At 39.5% G+C, this 16,162-nt stretch overlaps 1 protein-coding gene across 1 annotated transcript; it reads right to left on the reverse strand.

Moving 5' to 3' along the window:
* Window positions 1-352: 352 nt before the first annotated feature.
* Window positions 353-15,859, reverse strand: lypd3 (LY6/PLAUR domain containing 3). The gene is made up of 5 exons (XM_008113791.3): window positions 15,716-15,859; window positions 5,120-5,251; window positions 3,444-3,614; window positions 2,442-2,582; window positions 353-1,583 (listed from the first exon to the last, which is right to left on the reverse strand). The coding sequence occupies exons 1-5, from the start codon at window positions 15,783-15,785 to the stop codon at window positions 1,048-1,050; spliced, it is 1,050 nt and encodes a 349-aa protein (XP_008111998.2). The 5' UTR covers window positions 15,786-15,859; the 3' UTR covers window positions 353-1,047.
* Between the last annotated feature and the right edge of the window lie 303 nt (window positions 15,860-16,162).

Consider the following 16,162-nt stretch of genomic DNA (forward strand, 5'->3'; position numbering starts at 1 on the left):
CAAACTCAAATGTCAACTTCCAGGATCAAAGTCCAACATGGGAAAATTGCCCTTAGCTTCATCTTGCCAGTCTTTTCATTCAGATCTAAAGTGGGTTCCAGTCTTTTGTATACTGGATTACAGCCATACTTTGAAATGCACCATTTCAAAAATGCTTTGATTGCGCCAAGTCATTGGGTTCCAGATAGCAATTTATTTTTTGGACTTCATTGCCTTCATTCTTTGAATTTCATTGCCTTTGTAACTTAATTTATTTTCTTGAAAAATGCATTTTGTCTCGGGGTGCTATCAAATATGATAAAGTTGACATGTCTAAACATTTAAAGCTATTATGGGAAGAAAGGAAACAGTGTCAGTGACCCTTGGGTCTTTATTATTATTATTGTATGACAAATTATTTCCATAGAAGAAGTAGCATACCAATTGCTTAGCAAAAGTATAAGGATAACCACCTTGTACAGAATCAAATGCCAAGCAGAAACTTGGCATTCTAGCTAGTAATACATCAGACTACTCTCAATGTCAAGTGAAAGCTCAACTGGTAAGCAATGTGTTCTCAACTTTTGGTCCTCCAGGTGTTTTGTACAACATCCAGAAGTCTCAGCAAATATGGCTACTGCTCTGGAATTTTGGAAGTCTAGAACATCTGAAGAACCAAAGGCTGAGAACAACTGGTAGGATGCACAAAGGAAGAGTTCACACCAAGTGTGTCCAAGTTACATAATGAAGACACAATAAGTCTCACACACAGAAGAAAATGGTTTCATAAGAGCAGAACAGGTTTTTGATACATATAAACATAGCAACAACATAATACAAATCTTTGCCCTGTATGATGCTGGCTCATTCTAGACAGTCTTTGTCATGTTCTACAACATGGCTGCAGGAAATCAAGGCAAAGAGAAGTGCACACGTGAGAACAGCCTTTCTCTATGCAAAAGGTATGACCATTCATGTGATCAGTAAAAGGGCATTTACCATCGATAGGATCAAATACATTGTGTTTGTTTCAAAACAAGATGTCAAAGATAGGTAGGCCAAACCTCTTCATATGAACAAGCCAGCCAATAGCAATACCATCAAGACTGATCCCCCCAAACCCACTGCTCCCCCTTTCGTTCCCCCTTTTGTGCCCTGATCTTGTTGGTTGTGTCTTTCTTCAACTTTTACAGCTGTGGCAATGTCTCCGTTTCTCACTGAGGTGAATTCTTTATCACCATGATCGTGATCATGGTCGTGGTCATGGTCATGGTCATGGTCATGGTCATGGTCATGGTCAGGATGGCTGGACAGCGATGGGCTCGAAGTAACGGACCGGGTAAGCTTGTTGATAGTGGAAGAGGCTGGTATGTTGGCATGAGTACTTGCAGAAGCAGTTGTACTACTGTTGGAATCCGGCACAGGAAGGAACTCTAGCCGTGGGATCATGGCAGCAAAGTGTGTTTTGTTGGAGAGGTCCACATTGCAGAGGCTTCCGGAACAACAGGAACCCACAAGAGAGATGGCGTGGCTTCCTTTGGATACCTTAGTACAGTCCTCATCCTCCACACAGCCTTTGATAGGTCTGGTCAACGAGAAGTTGCCTGGAAGAGATTAAAAGGAAGATGAAAACTGAGGAGACACCTGAAGAGTACAGTTCAACTCCCATATCTACAAAGGATACATTATTTTAATCTGATATACAAAACTGTAAGTAACAGCAAATCTTATTGAACAAGTGGTATCTGTTGTAACCATACCATAGAACTGTGCTTGAAGACATATGAAATGTTTAGAGATTATACCTCTCTAGAGACCTTTAGGTTCTCCAACAAAACTCTATGGACAACTTCTGTTGGAAGTCTACCATAGAATTGCCTAGAAAATGTCTAGAGATTATAAACTTTGTCAGATGTGAGTAAATCAAACCAAGGATGAGGTGGATATAGGGCTCATACTGTAATGGATTTTGTTCAGTTCAAAGAGTAAATCAGTTGAAACCTTGGAAAAAGGGAGATGAGTTTCACTTCCTATTTCTTCCTATTATTTCCATCTAAAATATGCAGAAAATGTGCATTTTTTTGAGTATAATGTAAGATTGGTGATGTAAATCTCAATTTCTTACTGTCCACATTTTGGTCATATCATGACTTAGTGGTAGACAAATGTGAGCTTTGTTACATAGTGCAGGCAGTCAATGATTTGTGTCAATTTGATCATGCCAGAAAACAGCTTTATTCCAGCTTTCTTTTGACCCCTCCGAACAAGGAACTACCACTCTCTTCTCCCTCTTTCCAATATACCTTTAACATAACCCAATAAAATGCAACATGGGTAGAGTTTGGCTTGTAGGTAACGAACTCTTAGGATTTCCCCCCACCATAATTAATCCCTTAGTTAACCATACTAGCCAAATTGAATGGCAGCTGTCTTTCACCCTGGTCTGACACATTACTTTTTACCTGCTTTCATTGTGACATTGCCATGGAAGCATCCCTGGAAAGAGTTGTAGCACTTGACTATGGTTGAATTGTTAATGGAACAGTCATCGCCGGCACAGCTGTAACACTCCACATCATTGGGAACTCTGGCTGTCACATTATCTGTCAACCAAGGAAAAGGCTGGTATTAGTGCTGATGGAAAGACTGTCTCCACGCAGACTCTGGCTTTTTTGAATGTTGCGAAAGATGTATTGTGTGCATGTGACCAGAAAATTCTTTGTTCTTTGGTTTCATAAAATAGAATCATACAATCAGGTGTGAGGCCAAGAGCCATAGAGATCAATTATTTGCCAATGGAGAAATTACAGTTACTAAATTTAACCAAGGAAAGTTACACCTATGGTGCCAAAAACAATGGACCAAATGTCATCAGTAAGAAAAGCAATATGTCAAAAATGTGTTGAGACTGAGTAGAGAAAGATAGAGAGATAAGAAACTACTATAAGGAGGGACTGTCAGAAGTCTCATCTACACTGTCATATAATGTAAACACATACAATCTTGTTTACAATATCATTATATGACAGTGTACAATCTTGTTTACAATATCAACTTCTAAAAGCAACAACCACAAATAAAAGTTCAGCACATTACAAGACGCATCTGTTTCTCCTTAATTATTGATTCCAAAGCCATGCCACACTTTAAAAAATCACTTATGGAAAGGTAGTAGGGAGGGCACCAATGTAAACTCTCTAAGAAAAGAGTTTCAGAGCTTGGAAGCAGCCCTGGAGAAGGTCCCCACTAGATGGACCCTGTGCAGATGGTGGGAGAAGGCTGCTCCAGGAGATTTCAAAATATGGGCAGGTTTGTTTGAGTCAAGGCCGATCCCCATCCCAAAAAAAGTTTTTGAGTGCTTTCACATAGTGGGGAAAAAGTAGAAACATTATGGTTGTATATAGGAACAAAATTTACAAAGAATTGCATCTCCCCACATAAGCCTTCATCACTCATATTCTCACCCATGGGTTGCAGTTCCAGTTTTTTGATGTCCAGTTTGTTGTTGCAGCGACTTTTGTTGCACTGGTGTAACTGAGAGAAGGCATAGATGCCATGGACGACTACTGCTTTGTCGTTGGTGCCTGCCATGCCCAAGCCGCAGCCTTTCTCCCCAACTGAGAACTTCCCATGACCTGCAAAAAAGGGAGGACAAAGAAAGGGTTTACACAGGGAAATAATGAGAAAGAGTTCACATTAATCAATGCACTCCGATTTTTATATTTATTTATCCTATCAGAAGCTACATTGAGAATACAGTTATAATGTATAAAAAAAACACAAACAAAGTTAAAAACTTGGTATTGTACCAAATTTCCTTTGACCAGAAGCTGGACACTTCGAGTGGTCCTCCATGGTGCATGTGGCAGGGCTCAGGTTGCATTGTAGTAGGTGGTCTGTGGTTTGCTCTTCCCCACACTTGCATGTCGTGGGCTCCACTTTGTAGCCCCATTTCTTAAGACTGGCTCTGCATCTTGCAGTCTGTTCAGTGCCTTCCAAGTTGCTCAGTCTTCTGTGTGCTCAGGAGGGAGTTTCTCATCTGGTATCAGCCACTGATTGTCGTTCTGGTTTTTAACCTGCCACTTTTGGACTCTCGCTTGCTAAGGTGTTTCTGCGAGTATCTCTGTAGATCTTAGAAAGCTATTTCTTGACTTAAGATGTTGGCTGATATCCATACAGAGGATGGGCCTGAGATGTCAATGCCTTGGTTCTTTCAGGTGATACAATACTGGGCATGTCTTATTAAGAGCCACATCCACTGTTTTAACGTGGTGAGATGTATTCCACACTGGGCATGCATATTCAGCAGCAGAATAGCAAAGCGCAAGGGCAGATGTTTTCACGGTATCTGGTTGTGATCCCCAGGTTGTGCCAGTCAGCTTTTGTATGATATTATTTCTAGCATCCACTTTTTGCTTGATATTCAAGCAGTGCTTCTTGTAAGTCAGAGCATAGTCCAGAATAATTCCCAGGTATTTTGGCCTACAGATGCACTCCGATACAGTTATGAATGTGTAATCTGGAAATACACATTCATGATTATTTTGTATTCATGATCAAACACATGTTGGCTCCACCAAGACAAAGAACTATCAGTAAATTCATCCTCTATTGACTTGCTAAATCCTCTTGGCTATATCATATCGTCTAGGTTGTGGGTTCCATAATTTAACTTTCACAGTGGATATAAAACTAGGTATATGACTTGTGAATAAAGAGAGGTCGGAAACTAAAGCTCTTAAGCATCTCCCTTTTTACCAAAATCTTCTAATCTGGGATGGAGAACTTTTGGACTTCAGCTTTATCCTTGGCTATGCTGAATGGAACTGATGGGAATGGTAAGCCAAAATTTCTGAAGGAATAATTAATCTCTATATTTGATTAAACTCTACATCTTTCCTTGAGCATTGTTGATTTTTTTTTATTGCAGCTTCAATTGAATCAGATATTTTAGCTCAGAATAGGCTTTTAGTGGCAAGGCTAAAGGTGTAAAATAATTGAGTTCCTCTGAGCATGTCCAAAATATTTCTCCTTACCACTGCCCAATTAAAACCAGTCCAGTGCCTTTATGCAAAAGACATGCAGAACTGCTATGGGATTTCTACATTTAGAAAATAGATCTGGTAAGTTGATAACTCACTCCACTCCACTGCTGCCACGGTTTCCACACAGACATGGGTGGACGATGGGCACTTCACTTTCTTTATGTTCTCTGTACTGCAGCCTCCATCTCCTCGGTCCACACAACTGTAGCATTCTAGTGTCAGGGCACCTGTAGAGAAGGGGGGAAAGTAATGAGGAAAAATTAGGAGAAAAATATGGATTTTATTAATCTTATTTACTGGAAGTCATTCTTTTCTTATCCAAACACAATTACTGGTAACAGAATGGGGAAAACTGGCTTTTGATCATCTCTTCACTTATTTATGAAAAAAAGTATTGTCCAAAATGCAATTAACAAAACACTTATACCAGAGCAAAAAGCAAGTAACATGCTATTGCAATGGCTTATGGCTGCCACTGACAGATACTCAAATATCCCCCTTTTTATTGCTATAGATGATATATGCCGGAAGGAGAATTGAAACTCATCGCATGCTGATAAATCTCACTCACGGTCTTTGCTGGTTCTTCATGGAATCTATAATATACTATAGGTGGCTGAAAAAGGAACACCGACAAATATGTTTATGCAAGTTTAATAGTGTACTGGACTTCAATTTATATGAGTTTAGTGTATCATTTATAGTGTGATTCTAAATTTTGCATAACAATAAATATTCCTTTAAATTCTTTATGACTGCAGTTCTATATGGCTTAAGGCATTGTAGTAGTTGTAAACACAAACCTAAACTAGGCTGTTATACACCTTCCCCTAGAATTAGTGTGCAGCCTTGAAGCTCCCTCCCATATAAAGCGATTACAATGGCATTGGGATATGGTGGGCGCCATCAGTGGTCTCAAAATGGTTGTGACTATTTTGCTTCTGGTTTCTGGGTATATAGCCAGAAGTATATCTAAACCAGTGCTTCCCAACCTGGGGTCCCCAGATGTTTTTGGCCTTCAACTCCCAGAAATCCCAACAACTAGTAAACTGGCTGGGATTTTTGGGAGTTGTGGGCCAAAAACATCTGGGGACCCCAGGTTGAGAACTACTGCTCTAAACCTCCCAGATCCCACAATGCTTTGCTGGTAGGCTTCAGATGCTGTATGTTTAGGGGATGTGACCTTTGGACACTGTGGAAGGAGGAAAGGATGATCCACAACTTCAGTGTCCCAGGCAAAGTCTTAACGGAGATCTATATATGTAGGAGCCCCTGATGGCACAGCAGATTAAACTGCTGAGTTTCTGAACTTGCTGATCAAAAGTTCAGTGGTTCGAATCCAGGGAGTGAAGTAAGCTCCTGCTGTTAGTCCCAGCTTCTGTCAACCTAGCAGTTCGAAAACATGCAAATGTGAGTAGCTCAATAGGTACCAATGGTCACATGACTTTGGAGGTGTCTATGGACAACGCCAGCTCTTCGGCTTAGAAATGGAGATGAGCACCAACTCCCAGAGTCGGACACGACTAGACTTAATGTCAAGGGAAAACCTTTACCTCACCTTATATATGTACATGTCACTAACAGAATGCCAGCCATTCTTTGGCAAGGAAAAAGAGATGTTTCTCATAAAAGAAGAAAGTCATTCTAAATTGCTCTTTTGAATACAGCTTGACTATTAGTCCAAAAAGCAGCTGCAAGTTTAATTTCAGCTCACCAAATCAGCATCAGAATCACTATATTATACCTTCAAATGATGGTGTAGATTCTAGCCATGAAGACTAGTTAGTTGCTCCTACATTTGTTGCCCAAATTTTAATCTGAACTTTCAACAAGATGTGGAAGTTCAAGGAACCTATTGAGGGACTTGGATCCAGCACTTTGGATAGATCCTCTAAACTTGGAACAGAATCATTAACTCTACCAGCTTTGAAAACACCTGCTGCCTCTGAAGTCTTGTTCCCAAAAGTATTTAATATACTATATTTTATTTGTATTCAGCTCATGGTGCTGATTCTGGTCTTCGAAACTGAGAAAGTCTGGCACTCAGTTAACATCATAGAGAGGAGGGGAATGCATTGAATTACACCTTTCCAGTAGACTCAGGCAAAAGCAAAATGCGGCATCTCCTACCTAGTGTTCTTTTACATTAATAATATTTACTATCTTGGCCACATGCATTCTGGTATACATGTGTGAAATGTTAGTTTGTTTGCTCAACCAAAGCAGATGTAGAAAACTACTGTGCTCAGAGGTAAGTAATGTCTGACTTAGGTAACTTTATAAACTAACATTAGTGTTGGGAACAAATTTCACACAGGATTAAATAAAACAATGAAGCCTCTGACGGGATTTTAAAACTACGGGCCATTCATTATTCTGAGGCTGGATGCCACATTCTTTGGTTTCCCTGTGAACCCACCTTCCCAAATATACCCAGCAAAACCACAATTATTTTCATTGTGGCAGAGTTGACATAAGGACATGCTTCCTGATTCAGTATTTATGTTGAGAAACCTCTGAATTTCAGTTGGCTGAACCATTGACACTATGTGCTTCATATTCCCATCAGATTTTCTAATCCTTCCAACATTTTTTAAAGAATATTAAATAATTAAAAAGCAAAACTGGATTAGAACATAGTTAAAACCTCCCCAAGATATGTTGCTGCCTGAGGGAAAAGGTCAAAATGGCAGATTTCCCATGGAAATCGAAACTGAAAACCAACAACAGGACAGGATGGAGAAATTGCTAGGACATTGCCACTTGCGCACGGCTTCTTCTATCTCTAATGCTTTCCTCATTCTATGATAGAGATTGAGAGAGCCCTGAATATAGAGCTTCAAAATCTCAACTAGAGGTGCTGCCAAATGAAACTCAGTCTACTTGAAATATAGTACCATTCTGCTGTGTTAAAGATGGACTTGTATAGAATGCCTTCACTCTACTTTAATAAGGATATTTAGTGTTATTTATTTATTTACTGTATTTATATCCCTGAAGGGGACTCGGAGCAGCTTACAGAAAGGCACAATTTGATGCCGCATATACATACAATAAAATAAAAGATATACATTAAAACCAAAAGGCTAAAAACCTCTCAAACTTAAAAGCAATGATTAAAACCATGCAATCCAACAGCATAGTCCACACATCCTTCTAGTCATAAATTGCTCTATTCCATATTCCCTTATTGTACTGAGAATTACTCTCCAAAGGCTTGGTCCCACATCCACATTTTTAGGTTCTTTCTAAAGGTCAGGAGGGAGGGAGTTGATCTAATTTCACTCACATTCTTTCTAAGTATTCACCTTGAGTTTAATGGGAATGAAGCTTGACTGTGTTTGTATCCAACGTATTGTATGGATAAAGGTGTTTTAACTCCTCCTGCTGCTTGTGTGTGGCATTGGCTGCCATACGGAGACAAGTTATCCATATATATGTGAGGAGTGGAAAATATATAGTACAGTACCTGCAGTTCCCTGTGTATACTGTCTCTTCCACCATGATTGGATTCCCAGGGGAAGAGAGATTACAAAAATGGATTTTAAAAAAGCACTAAGGGTTTTTAGAAGCTGTATCAGGATAGAGCACTACCTGAGAAGGAATTCGTGGCTTGCAAATCATGGGTGGTACCCAAGGGCATCAGTATAAGTGCATGTTCAGGCCTGTAGGGAGTTTCAATGGGGAGCTTTTTTTGCTCAGCACTTCCCAAGCAAAACCCGAACTACTTTAACCTAAGTTTCACTCTGTGCCTCGTCTTCTTTTTGAGCTTTGCAACTTTTCTGAAATGCAGATTAGCATCTTTCCTGCCCTTTTCCACCCTGACCTTGGCTGAGTCATACATTCTGAGCCCCAGGAAACCCCTTGGCCTTAGGGTTGCCATATGTCGGAAATGACAAAGATACAGAAGAACAGTAAATCTGAAGATTTCCTCACACCCACCCACTGCATTACGGTGTCCTCATACAATCTGAGCACAGTCTTTCCTCTGTCTCCTTTCCTGTCTCTTCGTCTTCTTCTTTCTCACCCTCCTCACCACATTTAGGGCTGACCCCACCTTAGGGTGAGGCCAATATTAAGAGAGAGATACTCCCAACAGTGAGAGCACCTCTGGGCATAGTTTGCCTCCGCTGAAGCGGCCCTTTCTCTCCCAGGTATCTGGAGCTGCTTTTCTGAAACTTCCATATTTCTTAATGTATGAATATTTTATTTATTTATTTATTTATTTATTTATTTACAGTATTTATATTCCGCCCTTCTCACCTCAAAGGGGACTCAGGGCAGATCACAATGTACATATATATGGCAAACATTCAATGCCATTTAGACAAACAACACACAGACAGACAGACACAGAGGCTATTTAACTTCCCAGCTGCTGGCTTTGTGAGGGTATGCTCAATTCCGGCCAGAGGAGGAGCTGCTGTTTCATCATCCACTGTGACGATGAGTCCTTTTTGATGGAGTACTTCCTCATCCAGTGTTGTAAATCAGTTAAATTAGCCTCTCTGCATAAGCGGTCCCTAAATTTTCCTACTTGACAGATGCAACTTTCATTCGGGTTGCTTAGGTCAACAATGGGCAGGGCTATTTTTTGTTTCAATTGTTGGCTGCTCATTCTGATGGGCTGGCCTCGAACTCAAGACCTCTTGGTCATAGTGATTTTTTGCAGCTGGCTACTAACCAGCCTGCGACAGAGCCTGAATAGGTAGATTTCTAGGTTTCTCTCAGGGCCAGAAACTTGGTGATGCATACTGGGTCACCCAGCAGAAATGTACTTTCCAAGCACTGCATAGAGAGCCAAAACAGATGCTATCTAACATACAGAACTGTACTCTCCTCCAGATGAGGCAAATGTGTTTGGTGATTGGGCTATTGCTTGCCATTCTTGTTTTTAATCATACAAATGACCTTTTTCCTGTTATTTTAGACAAATTTCTGGTGAGTTCCAAAATCAGCTGAAATTTGTATACTGACCCTTGAATGGCTTTCATCTGATATCTGAAACATACTGGAATGAAAATGGTTCTTTCTCTGGGTTGCTGTGAGTTTTCACAGCATGGCTGTATGTTCCAGATGCATTCTCTCCTCACATTTCTCCCACATCTATGGCAGGCATCCTTAGAGGTTGTGAGATCTGTTGGAAACTAGGCAAGTGGGATTTATATATCTGTGGAATAATGTCCAGGGCGGGAGAAAGAACTGCTTGAGACAAGTGTGAATGTTGCAATTGGCCACCTTGATTAGCAGTGAATGGCCTTTCAGCTTCCAAGCCTGGCTTCTCTCTACCTGGGGGAATATAAACCCCACTTGCCTAGTTTCCAACAGACTTCACAACTTCTGAGGATGCTTGCTATAGATGTGGGTGAAACATCAGGAGAGAATGCTTCTGGAATATGGCCATACAGCCCGGAAAACTCACAGCAACCCAGTAGAGGACGAGCTGAGAGTTCAACTCTTCTAACATTCCATACAAGCAAACTGTGCTTTAGTTTTATGAGAACACAAACACTCATTTCCTTCAAGTTATTTAATTTTGCTATGGTATATGTAGCTAACAGTGAAAGGTTTTGCATTCCTTGGCTCAGACACTAATCAGAATGGAGATTGCAGTCAGGGAATCAGAAACTACAGCCTGGAAGAAATTAGAGAAGATCCTAATGTTACAACATTGAACACTAAAGTTAGGATAGGTCATGCCATCATAGTCCTCATTTCCCTGTTATGAAAGATGGACAGTGAAGAAAGATGATAGGAAGAAAATCAACTCATTTGACATGTGCACACTGGAGACTTCTAGGGATACCACTGACAGTTAAAAAGACAAATCAAGCCTGAACTCTCCCTCGAAGGCAAGATAACTAAACTGAAGCTATTATGCTTTGGCCATATTATGGGAAAACATGACTCATTAGAAGAGACAATGATGCTTGATAATGAGAATATAATAGAAAAAGGGGAATATCACATTCCAGATGGAGAGACTCAATGAAGGAAACCAAAGCTGGGTTTGCAAGACCTGAACAGAGGATGTGGTTCTTTCATTCATTGTATGGCCATTAGTCAAAGTTGGCATGATGGAAGTTAACAACAAACAATGCTATTAATTTAAATGCCTCTTGAAACAATATTGACTCAACTGGTATTTCCACCTTCCCCCTGTCCATCCAGAGAAATGATAAACAGCTTATCTGTTGTGTTGAAGGGTTTTATGGCCGGAATCACTGGGTTGCTGTGAGTTTTCTGGAATGTATGGCCATGTCTGACTCACACACAACCTCTGAGGATGCCTGCCATAGATGTGGGTGAAACATCAGGAGAGAATGCGTCTGGAACATGGGCATACAGCCCGGAAAACTCACAGCAACCCAGCTTATCTATTTTTCCTCAATAATTCCATTTGATGTCTTGACCATGCACAGATGTTTTTTGGCCACATGTGTCATTGTTTTCATTTGTGAAATGCTGGAGATGATGCTGACACAAAAGCCTAAATTCTACAGTTGGTCATTCTAAAGCATCTCTATACTGCAAATCCAGAAATTTATAAGATGGAATCATGGCATTAAAAGTGGAATCATAGGACTATATGATTATATGATATAGGAGCCCCCAGTGGTGGGTTAAACCGCTGAGCTGCTGAATTTGCTGACCAAAAGATTGGCGGTTCAAATTGGGGAGTGGGGTGAGCTCCTGCTGCTAGCCCCAGCTTCTGCCAACCTAGCAGTTCGAAAACATGCAAATGTGAGTAGATCAATAGCTACATCTCTGACAGGAAGGTAACAGCGCTCCATGCAGTCATGCTGGCCACATGACCTTGGAGGTGTCTTCAGGCAACGCCGGCTCTTAGGCTTAGAAATGGAGATGAGTATCAACCCCCAGAGTCAGACATGACTGGACTTAATGTCAAAGGAAAACCTTTAGCTTTAGCTTACTAGGACTATAACTGTGTTTCAAAATGATGGCTCCAATTTCAAAGCAATATATTTCACAATGTTACATTTACACACAAAGTTGCAAACAGTTTAATGCATTATCAAGTTTTACTAACCATGTTATAAATGCTCTGTGTGTTTTAAACCAACTGTAGAGACAATATGAGATGATTGTTGAATATGTTCCCCTATACACACATTGTGATGGTTAACTTTACGACTAGGATGAAACATTGCTTTATCACTATACATCGAATGTAGTAAGAAGATCTCATCTTCTTTGTTCTGTAACATTGCACCACTATATTCTACACACTTTCTATTGCCACCTGCACAAAGGTATAAATAGCCTCATGATGAAATGTGTCCTTGACCAGTGGTTCCTAACTTTTTTTTTAACCAGGAACCACTTTGACCAGGGACCACTCTACAACATTAGTACCAAAAGAGTTAAGAATCAGTTTTTGGTCAGCTTTAGATTCTTTTTGGTTATTTGGGGTGCTGATCAAGAAAACTGCATTGAATAGACCACATCAGCTCTAGTTTCTGATTCAAAACATATGCTATCCAGTAGTTGCCATCTGCTCGTCCAAAGAAAACCATATTAAATATGGACAACTGGTTGGGAATCACTGCACTAGACAGTCATAAGAGAGATTGCAAGTTCTTAGCTTGCACAATAAGTGGACTTGCATATTTTTCTCTGAAATGAATGGTCACCCTGTGCTCTTCCTCTTACATAAACATAATGATGATGATGATGATGATGATGATGATGATGATGATGTCCAAACACAGTTGAGATGTACATTGCACCACAATTAAAGATTCAGTCTTTCTGAAATGCTTTATGTTGTGAGGTCACCATCTTGTGAATGACTGAGGCCAGGGGCTGTTTTTGCCCTGGGAGAAGCATCGAGCAGTATTCATTTGAAACTCTATGTGCCACCCTTTCAAGTAATATGAGTTTCATTCATGAGTGTTTTGTGATTGCAAAGATATTGCGATTCCAAATCGTGTCCATCTTTTTGAAACACTTTGTGTTTTGAAGAGGTCCCTATGCAGCTGTTTTCAGTTGTTGATAGCTATCTATAGTCCTTGCACCTTTACAAAGGTAGTTGTGAAAATAAAAGGATATATATATATATATATATATATATATATATATATATATATATAATCAGCCTTTTTGCAAAGGGATAAATATATATAAATATACTTCATTGTAGTGCCCTCAATCAAGATGTATGTAAATTACTACCCTTTCCATTCTGCTGTTCCTTTAAATTGCTTGGGTGAGGCTATTCCAGTGAGGTCTGTTAGGTGAAGAAATTTTGATTGTATTGAGATCAGACAATGGATTTTATTGCTGAAGAAAGATAGGAGTTCAGGTTTGCTGAGTATGGTATACAGAAGATGGAAATAATGTTTTAACAATTCAGTTACAAACTCGTACAGTCTAATGAATCAAGTTTTCTTAGTTGTCTTTGGCTTCCTTTGAAAGAGACTCTTGAAACAGAATTTTGTCATGCTCTTGTCATTCCCAAACCTTGTTTTAAAAAGCAGTGGAAAAGCAATGAAGAATGGATGAGCAACCCAGAACATGTTACTTAACTGTGGCATTCTTCATTACTACATTCTTCATTCATACATTACTTTTAAAAACTTTCAAAAATAGTCCAACTTCAAAGGTTACACCACATGGGTTCCTGTCCAATTTGTTTCCTTGCCTTCCAACCTCCAAGAACTGACAGAATAATAATAATAATAATAATAATAATAATAATAATAATAATAATAATAATAATAATACACTTTATGTATATTCCACCCTTCTCCCCAGAGGGACTCAGAGTGGTTTACAGTATCTATAGAGTGGACAAAGGCAAATATTCAATGCCTTATTTACAAACAGTAGAAGAGAAGATAAAACTCTCTTCTACTTAGTAGAGTTGCTACATTATTAACAGCTAGATCAATTTGAGTGGTGGGTGGAGTGGGGGGAGGCAAGAATTTTTTCTTAGAGGATGCTTGTGGCATGGTGTTGGTGCATTGGCTAAAACAAGGGCTCTTGGTCTGTATTCATCATGATGTCTTGGACATCTCTTCCAGAAGTTCCAGAGCCAAAGATGAGGTATTGTAGGAGCTGATGTCTAACACATCTGGAAGACTAACCTTCTGGTCTAAAACATGGGAGGGAAGATCCCAGTGTGCCTATCCAATACAGCCCAGGTTGACCTATGGATATAGCTCTAACACCAAAGTATTCTCTCTTCCCTTTCTTGCGAGCTATTGTTTTGCCTCTAACATCAATTCATCAGGCTGAATCAATCATTTCAACTCCATACGAGATTTCTTTCCTTCTGAGGATCTATCTAGCTCTCTGTACCACATATATATTATACCTAAATATAGTCCTAAGCAATACATATTCAAATATCTCTCAATTTACTCTTCCACAGTGTAAAAATATAACCTTTCCTTCTTTCATACTGGAAACATTATTGCTAAACCAAAGAGCAATTGAACTGCCCAGCTTCCAATCCCACCATGATTCCCTTTTAAAGGTGATGGTAAGACAGCTGTTCTTTCATCAAAACCAGGAGAAAGGTCATAAAATCATAGAGTTGGAAGAGGTTTCAAGGATCATCCATGCAGAAAAATGCAATGGCAACACTCCTAGAAGAAGTCAATCCAACCATACTCCACTTTATTCTGTTATCAAGCAGTCCCTATGGTAACGATGTCTCCCCTATGTTTAAACGGAATGAATTTTCTTGTTATCTGAATCCATTACAGTAGAGTCTCACTTATCCAATACTCGCTTATCCAACGTTCTGGATTATCCAACACATTTTTGTAGTCAATGTTTTCAATACATTGTGATATTTGGTGCTAAATTCGTAAATACAGTAATTACTACATAGCATTACTGCGTATTGAACTACTTTTTCTGTCAAATTTGTTGTATAACATGGTGTTTTGTAATTTTTAATTTGTAAAATCATAACCTAATTTGATGTTTAATAGGCTTTTCCTTAATCACTCCTTATTATCCAACATATTCGCTTATCCAACATTCTGCCAGCCCGTTTATGTTGGATAAGTGAGACTCTACTGTATTTCATGTAGCAGAAAATAAACTTGCCCCATCTTCTACATGACATTTGGGATTCCTTTCCACAGTTTACTCTGCTCTATCAGGGATCCAGGTTTATTAGAGAGTTCCATCTTGTCTCTTTGCATCAGCTGGAGGACCCTCCCTGCAATAACATGCTATGCTAGTTTTATATATGTGTGTGTGTGTGTGTGTGTGTGTGTGTGTGTATATATACACATACAATATAATTTACAATAATATATAATAATTATAACATATTGTATATACATATAATATTCATATTATATTGTAATACAATATAATACTAATAATACAATATAATATTAATTATATATTATATTTTACATGTAATATTACTAATAATATTACAATATATTGATACAGTACAATATAGTAATTTATTACCAGTATTGTACTATGCTAATATAATATTGTAAGTAAATTTAATTTGTAAGCCACTCTGAGTCCCCTTCGGGGTGAGAAGGGCGGCATATAAATGTAGCTAATAAATAAATAAATAAAAATTACAGAGGTTGTCAAAATAGTCATGCATGCAGACCACCTCTGTGCCTATTCTTCATCATCCCACTAGGATCAGCTACTATCAACATCAACATGATTCTTCCAACTCATACCTTTCACGAAGAACGCCAATCCCACCAGAAGGAAAGGGAGGCAGCTATGGAGCTGGAGATGGGTACCCATTGCTATGCTTGCTAAATCCCAGTCTTGATGCAGTCCTGAGAAAGTTCTGCTGCCGCCAGTGTCTGAAAAATGAAGCTCAAACATTAAATATGAGCAGACAGCTGGGGTGGGGCTCCGTTGCCTCCTTGGTGAGACACACCTCTTTGGGCCTTTGTTCTTCAATGCCCTGATGTTGGCTTGAAGGGTTTTTTTTAAATGTGCATGTATCCTAACTAGCCAGGGCCCATCACTTCCCTTCCTCAGCATTTTGAGGATGGTTATTGGGGTGACGCCTCCGCCAGGAACTTGAACAGCCAGTTGAGGGATCATTTGTGATGCCGTTCATGCAGGGCTTCAAGGCAGGAGAAGATAATTGCAGGCAAGTCTGGGCAGCGAGC

This window comes from Anolis carolinensis, unplaced genomic scaffold (genome assembly GCF_035594765.1).
Source record: "Anolis carolinensis isolate JA03-04 unplaced genomic scaffold, rAnoCar3.1.pri scaffold_10, whole genome shotgun sequence".
Classification (NCBI taxonomy): domain Eukaryota; kingdom Metazoa; phylum Chordata; class Lepidosauria; order Squamata; family Dactyloidae; genus Anolis; species Anolis carolinensis.

Excerpts from the sequence above, each read along its gene's own strand:
- lypd3 (XM_008113791.3), bottom strand. The coding sequence starts at position 15,785 with ATGGGTACCCATCTCCAGCTCCATAGCTGCCTCCCTTTCCTTCTGGTG. Across the intron at positions 5,252-15,715 it reads ATTGGCGTTCTTCGTGAAAG|GTGCCCTGACACTAGAATGC; the intron begins GTATGAGTTGGA and ends CCTTCTCTACAG. Across the intron at positions 2,583-3,443 it reads ACTGGAACTGCAACCCATGG|ATAATGTGACAGCCAGAGTT; the intron begins GTGAGAATATGA and ends CTTGGTTGACAG.